Source organism: Lepidochelys kempii, chromosome 7 (assembly GCF_965140285.1).
Source record: "Lepidochelys kempii isolate rLepKem1 chromosome 7, rLepKem1.hap1, whole genome shotgun sequence".
In the NCBI taxonomy this organism is placed as follows: Eukaryota; Metazoa; Chordata; order Testudines; family Cheloniidae; genus Lepidochelys; species Lepidochelys kempii.
This window is the reverse complement of record NC_136386.1, coordinates 114,225,511-114,240,586: the sequence shown is the minus strand read 5'-3', so window position 1 is coordinate 114,240,586 and position 15,076 is coordinate 114,225,511. Positions and strand designations below refer to the sequence as shown.

The window sequence follows — 15,076 nt, the reverse complement described above, 5'->3', positions numbered from 1 at the left end:
CTCAGTTTTGTATCCACAGCTGTGACTCCCAGATTCATATTAAATGTTTCGACTTTTTCATTCTCCATGCATATATCACATCATAAAACCAAACTGTTTGCATTTGTTCATTCCACCAGGAATTAAATAATGAATCATATGCAAGTCATGAGAGGAGGCCTCACAAGTGAATTAGCATGATTCAAAGCAGAAATAACCTGTTTGTATGGGATGCAAAAGATCCCTTTTTAAAATAATTTTCTGAAGTAAGTTCACCTCAGCAATACTAATTATTTTATCCAGTGCATGTTTTGTAATTAGCCTGACTTTGTAAGAGGACAGCAGTTCTCTGCTCTATATGTTTTAGAGCCCCATCTGCAAAGAGAATGGGCTAACAAAATGAATAGGGCCAATTGTTAAAGCAAGTGGAAGACGAACAAAAAACCTTGAGGTTCTCCTCCAGACTCTGCAAGTGACCCATTGTGTGACTTTGACCAAATCATTGAACAGTGCCATGCCTCCAGCTCTCCATATTTAAAATGCAGAGAACAGCAATTACTTATTTCAAAGGAGGGTTGCAAAGCAATCAAACTTATCTTAGCTTCTCAGGTGACAGGTGCTGTATAAGTGCAGAATTTTTATTCTTACTGGGTGGTAGATGGGATGGTAAAATCTGTTGTCTCGTCTCATAAGCTCCTAGACTATTTGGGTGACATCCCTCGTCAAATCATCTTGATTATTTTTCTAGCTTACTCATAACGTTTCTAATCACATGGGGCCAAATCCCAAGGTCCTTATCAATTCTTTACTCAGTCCCTACCAGAGAAACTCTGATGAACTCCAGTGGCAGTTTACCGTGTAAAGTTTGACGGGTTTAGACCATGGAAATGTTACTTTTCTGTAACGTAATGCACAGGTTATCATAGTTCCTCTGTATCAAGGCTCTGTGTGCCATTTGGTCCCTGATGTGATTTCGGGGCACAAGAGGGGATTGGATGAAAAGGTAGCAAAGGACCGGTGTAAGGCAGGCAGCCTGCAACAGCCCGCCAAATGCCATTTCAATGGCAGGGAAGCAACAGAGCACAAGGGTACTCCAGCCAGGCTCTTGAAACCATTGTACACCTCTGCACCACTACAGAACTCCTCTATACAGGATCCACACACCTCAAGAACTGAAAGGGACTTATTCCCCACTGATCATCCAGCCCCTCACCAGATAGGATCCTTTCCCCACCTAACCAAACACAGCAAGAGGCTGAAGAACAACCCAGTCACCATCACAACTGCAGATATGAGGACCAGCTGTCAGACAGAAGGAGCCGACAACAGGAGTCTTGATTATACACTGAGGGGGTTGGTAAGCATGGTGAGTCAGGAGGACAGGACTGGAAGGTAGGGGTGGAAGGACTGATGGATTTGGGAAGGGGAGCACAAGAAACTGAGTGAGGTTTTTGGGGCAGTAGAAGGAGGAGGCATATGGAATTGATGGACAGGTTGAGCAGAAACCAAAGAGTATTTTATGCAAGAAATATGATATGTTGCTCATTGCAGGGGAACATTTTGAGGGACTTGATGAAACTTTCAGCAATACACTCCTGACCCAAAAGAAGTTGGCAATGCCTGCTTTTTCCCCAATGTATTCCCTAGTGGTTAATGTCTGTGTAAACTCTGTGCTACTGTCAAAGCAGAGAGGAAAGGAATCTACGGTTCCCCCCTCAACACAAAACTAAGCCCCCTGCTAATCGCTCTCTTTTACATTGGGATCCTCCATTTCCACTGGCAAATCTTTTGCTTTCTTTCCATTCTAACAAAGAACAAAGACAATTGGATACATTTATAACATAGAGAGGCAAATCCAAGAGGGATCCTTCAGTAGGATCGTGGCTTTCATCAGAAGAGATGAGGTGCATAAGACTCTTTCAAGGTGCCTTTTGTTGCGAAGAAGAGTACAATTTGGATGTTACATTGTAGGTACAGTAAGTAAGAAAGCAAGATGCAAGCTCTTCAGAGCTTTGATTGCTGCTCAGACACTCTCATAAATGGACTGTTTACTAATATTTCTTCATCCAGATCAATTGACTCTAACAAATGTCCTATCATTTGACCTCAATAAAATCTGGAGTTCAGCCAACAGTCAGTTCCCTGAAGATGTATTAAGAATTAGATCAACATCACAAGCTTCATTCTTACACTGTATCGTTCAACCTCTCTTTTCCCATGCAACAAAAATGCAGCCAAAGGAGCTTTATGATGTGCAGTTATCAATTACAGAAAAGCTTTGTGGCCAAACTGCCAAAATGTGGCTATTTGCATGCAGGCAAATTTATATACGCAGTCACCTGTGCACACAATTTTTGAGTACTTTCAGCGGCATATGTGAACAATAGTACGTGCAAGTGCAAATGGAGCATGGGTTTTGCCTGTGTAGAGTTTATCATTTACATAACATAATGGTGTGCAAAATCTGCATGAAACAAGCCATTTGCATGTGTAAATTTGTACCTACACAATTAGTAGCTGAGCTGACTCCTGTTTGAAAATTGGGCCATTGATATTACGGTCTCCATTTGCAAAAGAGCCTCCACAACTGACACTTGCAAATGAATCTCTGAATACGCAACCTCCTTCCCAGTGTACATTTATGCCTGGGGAAGATGTGGATCTAGTTGTACATGTGATCAAACATTCTGTAAATGCACGTGCAGAAGTTTGCAGACGCATTTTCAGAGTGTTTGGCATCAACTTGTGGTTTGTGTCAGTGGTAAGTTTTGCTGTTTCTAAATCTGTTCGCAATTAACAAGAGGGTTCTGTCTTTACCTCACTCTGTAGCATGTGGGCTCTCTTTGCCCACTGCATCTTCAAGTCTTCAGGGAGTGCTGTATACACATGGAGTCTTTTCCTATAATCTTGCTCGCTCACTAAGGCCTGGGCCTTCCTAGCATGGACTAGATTCACCATGTCCATGGGCAGATGGTACTGAGACCAGATCTCCTGGGACCCTTTCTTATACTCCTGTTCGCTTTGCAACTTCCCAGCATGGAAGCAGTGTAGCAACCTGGTGTCATCCACAATGCTTCTGGCACCGATGTGCTTTCCTCTTTCCATCACAAAGTTGTGTTTGTATTGACACTGAAAATAAAAGGAGAAGGTGCTTAACTTCAGATTGTGTGTTATTTTAACTCCTGTGAACTTCCTTTTTTTAGATATCAATTGTAAGAGGCCAAAAGAGAATGCAAAAAGAGGCCAAAAGAGAATGCAAAATCTATCCAAAAGAGAAACATTGTACACACTGTATCCTTCACCTTTACAACCTCCATCCAGTTTTTGCAATCAACTGTTGCTGGACCATAAACTGATTTGAGAGAGGAGTGTAGGGTACAGGTCTGAGCATAGGAATAAGCACCAGAAACGAGTAAATTCTCATTCTAGCTCTGACTATGATTCCCTCTTTGATTGTGCATTTATCCTCTCTGTGAAATGGCAAGGATCATTGTTGTTGTAGTTATTTATATAGCATCAACAGTGTGCAGGGAACTTTTAAAGAGAAGGTCCAGGACTGGCCTGAAAAGGTTATAATGTAGTCTAAATGGAATAATAATACTTATCTACCATGCAGGGGAATTGAGGGGATTAAATTACAGTAGCTAATGTTTATAAAGTGCTTTGAAGATGAAGAGGCAAATTCAGTCCTGCTGTAAGTGGACGTAATTTTATTATGGAATTGCAGATCTGAGGCTGCAGCCAGAAGCACTATATCATCGCTAAGTATAGCTACTTCGTGAAATGTATACACGTGTTTAAAGCATTCAGATTTTATTCCCCTAGACATAACAAAATATGCAGCTCAATGCTATGCAATATCAAATATTTATATTTCATTTTAATTATAGGTGATTCTTATAATTTGTTTACAAAATCCCTCGTGGGAAATGAAAGGACTTAAAAATGCCTAGTGATAAAATAGCACCATGTCCTAATATAGTCTGAAAATGATAATCCAAACCAGAGAAAATTCTAAAGAGGGACATATGTATTCCTTGCCTGGGAAGTTACTGAGACGTATATTTGCAGGAGAGTCCACTAATTTTCAGCACCCAACTTGAGATGTTTATGACCTGATTTCTGGAGGATCTGAAATCACAGCTTCTTGTGACTTCGGTATGAGTTGTAAGTGCTCTGTACTTCGGAAAGTCAGGCCCAAGGTGGGTGTCCAAAAACAGGCAGACACCCATAATTAGTGGATGCTTTGAAAGTTTGGGGCTGAAGATCTAGATAGATTGGAGAGGGGAAGAATTTCCCTACCTTGCACCATACTTAAAATCACTGGATGTTTCCCAAATCTTTGACTGGGTTTGGTTTCTAATTAGCTGTGACTCTTCTTTAAAAAAAAAAATCACACAAAGAATCACATTCATATGTAATATATTCTGTCTCACACTCGTCTCACATGGTTATGGGGTTGCTTTAATTCAGTAAAATCTGCCTTAGACATTGTTTAACATGAAGTTAACAGAAATTAGGCAAGATGGAAGGTTGAATCATTCAACTCACATCACTGGCAATTTCTCTGGAGGCCTTGGCGGTCTGGAAAGGGATTGCTTCCATTGTCAGCTTGTAGCCTTGAGCACACAGATTATGCCAAGACTCTCTGTACTTTGCCTACAGTGGGAAAGGCACATGTAGATTTCTCTGTTTCATTTTTAAATGCATGAAAGAACGAACAAAGAAACCCTCTTACGTTTGTTGTACAGTTAGTGAGTCAATTTCTCACTACCAAAGGATTTTTTATTATCTATAGAAGATCTTATTATCTCAAACAAACACATGCAGCTTATTCTTTATGTAGATTTATTTTACTCACATCTGTGTACATGTAATGGCCACAAGTGTACATGCAATCAAATCAGAGAAAACAGAAATAGAATATATCCAATAGTTCATCTAGTCCTAAACCCCTGCCAGTGCAGAACTGTTCCTCAAGGTAAATCCAAATATATGTAAGGGCAAAAAACAAACACTTACATCACTGAGATTAGCTGCATTTATTCTTGCCCGTGAAAACTCAGGCAGACCTAGGGTTAGTGTGCAGTGATGCAGAATGTCTTCTCCAGCTGCTTTATACAGGCGCTAGGAAAGAGATTCGAGAATATAATTGCCATTAATTTTCTATAATGTTTAAATAATATAACAACAGTGCACAGCCTTACATATTTTGCTAGAATAAAAGTATAAAAGAAATATACCAAAGCTTACTGCAACTATATAGGTGTGTTGGGGGATTTTGTTGTTTTAGAATTAGGCTTGGTTTTGGTTTTTTTGAGTGAAGGGATTGTTCCAAATATCAAGGAAAATATTTCAGAACTGTTAGTTCTATCAGAAATTCCATGAGCAGATATTAGGTAAGAGGGTCTCAATGAGGGGTGAACTTTGAGGTGGTTGGATTGTTCCTGAAATTGGCATGTTTGCCAGGTCATGGTGAATTTTTCAAAAATGAGAAAGAGGTTCTTGTTCTCAGATAGCATTAGGTGGGCTCTAATGTTGCTTATTCAGTACTATGCAAATGAACCTCGTCAAAAATGTACTAGAATCTACCTTCTTTGCATTTTGCTTGCTTTCAAGTAGAAAAACCTGATTACAGGACTTCATCTCAAATGGAGGCTACCTATGAAGTTTTAAAGGAGAGATCTCATTGACAAAATGATACTAAATGTTTGTCCGGAAATAATAAAATATGATCTAACTGTGCCAAAGCACAAATCAATGATGCCTTCTTTCCTTTTGATGTATTATGTTTCTCAGAATGAGGTTCTCTCCCTCCCACTCCTCCTTCCCCAGCTCACTGCATTTTAAAAAGCGCATTTTCTGATCCACGTTACTAGAGCCTACCTCATTAGCAATCATGTTGCTGAATTTTGCATGAAGGAGGCCAGGAGAGTCTGTCACCGATGTATACTTGAAGGAATGTGGCTGCTGACGATATTTACTCTGAGTTCACACACAAAGAAAAATGAACAGAAGCACTAAATTGTCTTGTCAGATAAGGGACCTGTCTCCCTAATACTAGTGCTTTGGTTTTACTTCCTGTGCTTAAAATGGTGCTTTGTAAAGAATGTTCATCTATTAACCATTAGGCCAGTTTATCAATTGCTCCCATTAATCTGGTGCATTCATGTCTCATTAGTGACAATGAAGAACAGATAGGGAATATTGTATGGTTTAAATCAGTGTGCTGCCAAACTTAATGTAGAAATTTTATTATTTTACCTCTTCCTGACTACTGAAATCAGAGTTTCCTTGCCAAAGGCTCAATCCCTAGTTGCTGCAGTTGAACTTTCCACTTTCAAGCCCTTGGAAAAGTTGAGGTTTCACATACTTTGAGGAGGTAAGTGAAAATTATGAACAAACACCAGAGCTCATCACAAAGATCAAAGCACCTGGTCTATTCATCGGAGTAGGGCTAGAGATGTGCAGACTCATTTTGCCTAGTTCCAAACGTATTTGAACATGGTCACTGGATTCATCTTTTGCTTTGGAGAAATTAGCAAGGTGGACAGCCAGGAAAGAGCGGAGAAGGAAAAATCAAATGGGAAAATAGGGTGGAAAACAGAATTCTGAGTATGCAGAATGCAAAACACAGAGAAACTGAAAAAGGAGCAGAGTGGGGGCAGGGAACAATTGAATGTACAGGTCACTTCAGTGTGCCAGCCTAGCTTTTGGGGAATGTTACTATGTGTAATAGAGGGCACAGGTTTCCTCTTAGCTGGAAAGACACTTTTTTATATAAAATAATGTATCTTAAAAATACCAACCACATGCGTTCAGAACACAGGAGGAAAAGATTGTGAAAATAGTTAATGAGGTCTGCAAAACCTTGAACTCCATCAGGTTCACCCATCTGATATCAGGACATTAATGATGTGATCAAATAAAGGGGGAAGGGAGCCTACCATTAATCCAATGAGTCACTTTGCCAACCCAGTTTAATAGACACACATCTGGCAAATTCTTGTTTGTAGTGGAGAAATCAAAACCCTCTTTTGTTACCTCACTGATGAGTTCAGAAGCTTTCTTCTTCCCTTCAATCTCTAGGGCCCCTGGAGTAATACAGCCAACTCCTCTCATAAAGTTCATGTCAGACCGGTATAAATTCTATGGGAAACCAAAGAAAAGTAATTACAAGTTTGTATTTAAGATGCCCCCTCGGCACTCAGGTAGACACAATCTAACATTTTACAGATTATCTGAGTGAGAAGCCTAGGTTATAACAAGACAGCTCAAATGATCTTAAAGGTGTAAAACTGATCTATAGGGGCATACAGAGGTGTCTTTCTGAGGCACAACACTGCCTGTGGCGGCTTAGGCCCTGGATTTGTAAAGAATTGTGTAGCTCAAGATTACAAAGTGGGCCAAATTTGTCCTTATTAGAACTCCACTGATCATGTAGATTTAGTCTGAGGCTACAGTTTACAGGTCTCTTATGAAACAGACTTTTTAAAACTGCATGCAGCCTTGTTCTGAATATAGGCACCAATTACATTTAGATGCATAGCAGGTCAAATGCCACAGGGCAACAGTTTACACAATCAACAGGGCCTTTAAAATGCCATCTCACTCATGGCAGAATTCCTTCTACTGTAACCCATTACTGCCCAAGTACCAGACTGATACATGCCTCATTCATCAATGTAATCAAGGGAGAACAGTCACTGTTTACTCCACAATTGCTGCTCAAATATATATATCTGTGGATGTAATGGTCTGGAATATAACTATCATGTGTCAGACCCAATAGGATAATGGCACTGGGATGACTTTCATTTACCTCACTCTGGAGTTTATAAGCGTTCTTAGCACACTGCAATCTCACATCATCCGTCACAGAGGTGTACTGGTGAAATAGTTTTCTATATTCCTGATCGCTGACCAATGCCTGGGCTTTTCGGGCATGCACTAAGTTTACCATATCCAGTGGCAGATGGAACTGGGTCTTCATATGCTCAAAACCTTTTTTGTATTTTACCTGTTACAAAAATAAATGGATCACTTTATAGACTGAGGTATGGTTTAAAATTCCAGCTCTGCCTAAAGGGATAGTCTCCACATTCCTCCAATTTCCCTTACAAATCATTCTCTTGTTTTAATAAATTCCCCAGCCCAATTTAAGTATACATGAAATTAGATTATATGGCAGTCAATTTTTGGCCAAAAAAGAGTAGTCATCCACATTAGTTTTAAATAACTGCACTGTTATCTATATTTGGAGTCCTTTTAAGGCTGAATATAATTAAAGCTAAAGAAATAAGTTATTGGTAAAATTGCAAATCTCGCAGTTGATTTTTAAAAACTAATTAATTTTTACAAAGCACTGACAAAACCTTCAAGATATTTCATGATAATAAACCTATAGAGCAATATCTGAACCTTTTAGAGAAAACCAGAATCAGCCCGGACCTTCACGCAAAATAATTTTAAAGTTCTAACATACTTGTGTAACCTTTGAGACATTTTTAAAAATATTTTCACAGGAGTCTTTGCACTACTTACTTCTGCCCAGAAAAAGAAGATGAAATAGTAGAAAAATTCAGAGAAATCTTATTCTCACGAAATTTCTAGATGACTTATGCTGACTCAGGAGGTTCAGATAAACATTCAGAGTTTTTGGTGCTAATCAAAATGATTTAATAAACTTGATGGGTGGTGCAGATGGTTCTTTATACAATAATTATTATTTTATTAAAATCTGCTCCAAGCTGACCTTTTTAGGTTTTCACATCATGAGAACTAATATCCATTGTTGGGCTTACAACAAAAAATATGATGTTCTCACCTTGATACAACAAAGCATTCCAGTACAAACCCAATCCAACAGTTGTTGAAGTTCATGGAAACATTCCTATCTACTTCAATAAGTGCTAGTTGCCTTGAGTGCCCCCAATGAATAAAACTATTAAGCATGTGACTAGCAGTATTGACTTCAATAAGACTACTCATGTGCTTAAACTCATACAAGTGCTTAAGCACTTTGCTGGATCAGGGCCGTAGAGTCTGATCCTGAGTGGCACTGGGTAGCCACAATTCTCATAAGAAGTCAATGAGAGTTGTGGTGCTCAGCACCTTTCAAGACCAGGACAATATACTGAATGTATGACAAAAGAAGCAACCTGAAATTCCATATGTTCATTCAACATATAGGCTCAATAGAGTACAGTGAGTAGAAAATACTCAATGTAAAAGTTAGATCTCCAAATTATATAGTTTAAATCCTTACATGAAAGCTGATAATTCTTCTTAACCATTTCTAATTGTCCCTTGGTGATATATATACCTAGAATAACATACTGTATATCTGGAAACAGTTGCATGGCATAAGAGGCCTGTACAGAGAATGCAGTGTAGGGCTATTTTACACTCAGATTAATAATAATGTGTTTAATGTAAAAGAATAATCATGCAATTAATATAAAGTATTTAGCCAGTGTAAAGGAAGACTTGAGTAATATGCTAAAGAACCTATGCCTAGCTAAGTCTGTTTTTCATGGTCATTAGAAAAGTGTTTCTACATGTTCATTCCCAGATCCTTGTACTTACATCACTTTGTAGCAAAGCTGCATGCACTGAGTGAGCAATGTTAAGATCATCTTCCAAGCCCTGTGAGCCAACCATCTGTCCTTTCATTTTCTCAAATGCCTCCTTATATTTGTACTGAAGTGGAAAAAATAACAGAAGTTTGATAAGGGCCCAGTAACAAAAGAGGTGAGTTTCTGACCAAAATTGAGCCTTGCTTTTTTTTTTTTAAACAGTAATTGAACAAATGAATTGAATGAACAAGAACTGCTGAAGCAGTCAAGAAGTCTATTCCCCTTTTCGACACAAGTCATAGACAATGTAAAGAATTCTCTGACGAAGCAGTTGTAAATCTTTGGACTATAAATTCTAGTTACACCTGCTAAGACATGTTATGTTTTGCCAAGTGTTAAGATATGAATCCTGAATAAATCTGAAGTGAATGCTGAGGGAGCCTCGTCAGTACACATCTTTCAGTATCTTGACTTATTTAGAAGAATATACAAATGTAGATATTTAGAAAGCAACATGGGTCCCACCACATGCTATCATATGATGGATATGACATTCTTTCCGAATGCATTTCTCTGTATATGACTATGTTGGCATTGTCTTTTATATACATAAAGCCTGCTATACCTATTTTTTCAGTAAAAAATCCGTTTCAGAGGACTATGTGTTTTAAGAAATTAAAGTTTGGTTCTGAAATCTCTTTCTTACCTATAGATTTCTGCTTCAGATGTAGTTTAGGTTGGTAATGACTGAAAGCAGTCAACAACCCTTATGGCTGTTCAGTGTATATCTGAAATGAGTTGGTCATCTCAGTACAATTCCGTATTTGAAAGCCCTCAGTCACCAATGACACCTCATTGGGTCTTAGTCTCAGAAGGGAGGCCAAGAGTTGAATGGAGCATGGGGCAGATCCCTCTCAGCATGTAGGATGGAAATACTGTTTCCATGAACACTGACACACATCTACAGAAACAGTCTGGAGTAGCTGGTATTTTATACTGGACAAAATTAGCAGTAATTTCACTTACATCACTTATGATTTCACTTGAAGTCTTTGCTGCCTGGAAGGGAATGGCATCCAATTTCAGTTTATATCCACCATCTCTTATCTTGCTCCAGGATTCTTTGTAGTGAGTCTGTTTGGAAATATTGAACAGCATTTAAATTCATTTACTACACAGCAGGTTGACGTTGCACCTTTGTTGTTATAATAGAAGCATCATTGTGTTTGCTTCATTTTATTCAGACAGATGGGGCTGGTATAAATAAAGCTATCAATACAAGACAGATGTACAACAGAACACAAATCTCAGTAATGGGGCTGTAATTCACTTTCTCGGTTGTTCATTTCTAATCTGTCTAGTGGTCTGACTTATAGATTTATAGATTCCAAGGCTAGAAAAGACTATTTTGATCATTTAGTCTGATCTCATGTATAACACAGGCCAGAGAATTTCCCCAAAGTAATTCCTAGAGCATGTATTTTATAAAAATATCCAATCACATTTGATTTCTTATTTTACCAAGAGGATAATAGGGCCATAGAATGATCATATATGAGAGACAGGAAGTACATAGCAGAGTACTGTAAAATTAGCAAGATACTCTAGGGGTGTTTTTCACTTTTCTTCTGAAACATTAAAGGCCAGATTCTGATATCCTCACCTCACTGATATTCAAAGCATTTAATTTAGCCTGAAGGATTTCAGGAAGATCTGCTGTTTGTGTATAATGATGCTTTACGTTCTCTCCGTGCTCCTTGTACAGCCTCTGAAATGCAGAAAAATTTCAAATAGAACACTCACTACACATCTGATCACAGGTTCAGATAAAAATGATAAGGCCTGAATTTATGAAAAGCAAAGAATACAGAAAAGCAACAGCAGTACGAATAAATACAGGCAATTGTATTAATCGAGAGGTCTTGAAAAGAGTTGGGGCCTGATACTTCTCTCAAGCAGGGTAAACTGGGAGTAACTCAACTGAAGTCACATGGGTATAAAACCAGTGTAAGACCCTAGATTTCTTAATATTAAAAAAACTGTTATCAATTTCATATGTGACTAAAGAGATAGCTAATTATTAACAGGCTATTCATTAAGGACTTGCAACTATGAGGGGTTGAGCCACCTACAATTCCCACTGAAAACACTGTGGATCCATTGGCATGCCTTTTTAAAATGATTGTCAACCCTAAGTAAATGCATATGGAGACAGTCATCTTACCATCCCCTCTTTTATAGAATAAAATGGGACAATTACAGACTATTGAAAGTTTGGGTAGTCAATCCCACAGGATAACACTGCAGTTGTTACTACATCTGCTACCAATGCACGTATTCTAAATAACTAACTGATACTTGGCATACAATACGTGTTTTAGTATATCTAAACCTTTTGTGTGCAGATACATCTTCTGAAAGATTTTTTCACTTTACCTCTCAGTTTCTTCTTGCATTTAGATTTACAATGTAGCTACTGGGAGGACTAGTACAGTTGTCCAACATTTTGACTGCTTTTGACCATTTCGTAAATGCAAGATCCTCTCATGGACCATCTTCTCTTTCAATCTGCTTGCCTTCCCTATAGACTGTTCTGTCTGTTCTAGTGTTTAGGGTGTCCACAGCTTGAGACCCATTAGACTGCACCCCTATGCTTCTCAAATACTCTACTCTGCTGCTGTTCACTGATGTAGAGGGGCCCAGTTCTGTAGATGCTCCCGAGTGGAAAGCCAGTGACAGCTCCAAACATGGAGTAACTGTAACATTGCGCCGATGCTGAGTACTAACTCATATTTACTCTGCTTTAGTATTAAGGACTTTGAATTTTATTAAGTCTACCAAAGGCAAAGGTACTGGAATATCACATTAGCATTTGCATTACACAAAGCTCTGTCATCTTTTTCTTGATTTTAAAAATACCTATTTTCACAAGTGTTTTTTCTCCTCAATAAAACATTCTCTCTTGGCTGAAACTTGTCTTTGTTGGGTGACTTTACCATTCACTTCCACATTATCTCAGTTAAGTCTACAACAGTTTCAAATAGTCCTGCTATTAAAAATAAAGGCAAAATAGCTTCTATTCTTCCCTTTTAGGTTCGTCCTCCTGGATTTCTCTCTCAGCAGGATGACAGCTTAAAATTATTAATTTATTTTTTCAGTCTTGTCACGTCACTTCACATTCCATTTCTAAAGTCTCAACAGAAACTAAAATTTCAAACATTTGGGTTTGAAAATAGTAACCACAGAAATGTTTTTTTTTCTTTGCTAGACCTCAAAAGGTCAAAAATTTCTAAATAAGGAAGGCAGGTCAGTCCCACTCCCAAATCATATTCATGCAAAATATTTTTGTATAGAAAGCCTTCTGTGTGTGGAAGTCCCATTGACTTCAATGGGAGCTCTGTGCATAGAAGACTTCCATACTAAGTAAAAATCATGCCCTTTGTAAGGTGCACCTCACTAGAACATAGAAGCTTCGTGGTTCCCAAGAATAATCTTAGAGAGAGAAAGAGAAAACCAGTTCTTCAGTCAGGTTGTTCAAAGAGGATACCACTCTTATAATCTTAATGCATATACATTATAACTTACATCCACAGCCTGGTTATAACTAATTCTAGCCTGGATCATCTCAGGAGTGTCTTTAATACTGGTAAACTTCAAAGCACATGGATGCTGACGGTACTTCTTCTGTTGAGCAGAAAAAGATCAAAGCTGTGAATTTTGTGCTGCTCTTTCATGCTATTTGAAAGGGAAAAATCATAGGTTGCTTGAGATTAGAGTGAATTTGTGAACATAATTATTATTCCTCTTTCCTCATCTTTATGTCCTAGGTACTTTCCGATTAATATTTGTTTCAATTTAACAATAGCCATTTGCCGATTAATATTAAAGTATTTCTACCTAAATATAAAGGAAACATTTCAAAATCAGATTATGCCTACTAGAATACTCTGGGACCCACGTAAGAAAGCATTTTTTAAATGGCTTCAAACACAGTACAGTTGATTACATTTTTTATTTATAGTTCCTTTAAGCAAGAAATGGTACCCACTCGAACTGCGCTAAAAAATGGCAGTGATTACACTTATTGTTGGAAGTTTTATATTTCCTGCTAACACCTAAGCACGGCAAATTGAAGTAAAATCACTAATACTGGGTTTAATTATTGCTGCATATTTTACAGGTGCTGAGATTAATTCCGCTTATTTGAAAGGGCCCATAGTATCTTCTGAGAGGTCTTAAAATATAAATAATTAAAATGAAGGCTGCATATGGTCAAGCTTACACTTTGTCCATATGGCCCAATCCTTAAAGGCCACACATGTGTAGCAGTCAAATCAGCAGCCACTCTTCCTGCACTAGGCTGTACTACTTCCAGCTTCATTCTTATCTCCACGCCACATAGAGTCCGGCTGCGTGAGTGGGGCATTTGTGGCTCTTTTAGAAACTGCTCAGATTTCAATGTCCGAGTCTAAATCCCTATCCCTGCTACATCCTGTAACACAATTTTTAGGCTCCAGGGCCAAATCCTTAAGTGATGAACGACCTCTAAGATGTACAGACTTTAAATGGAGATGAAGGTGGTTTTGGACGTCTCAGAATTTGTCCCAAAACTGAAAACAGATCTGCAGAATAATTGACTAGAAATTCATTTAATTAAGTGCTGAGAGATATTGCTCTTGGAGATGCTTTTTAATCCCATCTTGCCAGATGCAGCCAGACTTTTAAATAAACAAACAATGTTATTGAGCATTCATAAAACGGGCCCGATTAACAGTCTTGGAGTCTGAGGTTCTGTATTCGAAGAACGGACAGACACAACATAGGAAGTAGGAACGCAACTTTGCTATAGTCTCCTGCCAGCATGGGCCACACCTCACCTACACGGACCACTTCAAGGGGTTCAGCCTTCATATCCTACTGAAACACTAGCCTCCCAACTGATGGTGGTGTCCAGTTAGTGACAACGAAATGCGGATTTTTGTGACATCTGCATCATTTAGAAGTTTGTGGGCCAGATTTCCAGCTCGTATAAACAGGCAGAGTGCCACTGGCTTTAGCGGAGCCGGCCGAATACGTGGTCAGCTGTCTTTTAAAAGTCTGTTTTCTCTTACTGCAGACGATTACATGGAAATATATCAATAATGCCAGCACTTAGGATGCAACACATGCTAAAGGATAACTGCAAAGCTAAATTATTTGGTGCATCTTTATTCTCAATGTGTGGACAGGTGACCCCTCTAGGTTTTACCCAGTGATGAGCTGCCAAAATCTTAACAACCGGTTCCCTCGTGGCCCACCCCCGCCCCCCGGGACTCCTGCCCCATCCAACCCCCTGCATTCCTTGACGCCCCCAGAACCGGGCAGGGGGGTCTTGTGGGCCACCGAAGTGGGTGCCCACCCCGCCCCGCCCCGCCCCTAAGAGCCAGAGAGACCTGCCGCGGGGCAAGGTGGGGAGTCCCAGCGGTGCTTACCTGGGGCAGCTCCCAGGAAGCATCCAGCAGGTCCCTCTGGCTCCTAGG

General features: G+C 39.1%; 1 protein-coding gene across 1 annotated transcript in view; it reads right to left on the bottom strand.

Moving 5' to 3' along the window:
* NRAP (nebulin related anchoring protein) overlaps positions 1-15,076 on the bottom strand; it is a 58,491-nt gene that overhangs the window by 5,243 nt on the left and 38,172 nt on the right. The window contains exons 26-35 of the mRNA XM_073354971.2: positions 13,143-13,241; positions 11,221-11,325; positions 10,584-10,691; positions 9,568-9,681; positions 7,802-7,999; positions 7,024-7,128; positions 5,866-5,964; positions 5,002-5,106; positions 4,531-4,638; positions 2,797-3,108 (exon numbers count right to left, since the gene is read on the bottom strand). Of these exons, the coding sequence (XP_073211072.2) occupies positions 2,797-3,108; positions 4,531-4,638; positions 5,002-5,106; positions 5,866-5,964; positions 7,024-7,128; positions 7,802-7,999; positions 9,568-9,681; positions 10,584-10,691; positions 11,221-11,325; positions 13,143-13,241 (1,353 nt within the window). The remainder of the gene's footprint in view (positions 1-2,796; positions 3,109-4,530; positions 4,639-5,001; positions 5,107-5,865; positions 5,965-7,023; positions 7,129-7,801; positions 8,000-9,567; positions 9,682-10,583; positions 10,692-11,220; positions 11,326-13,142; positions 13,242-15,076) is intronic.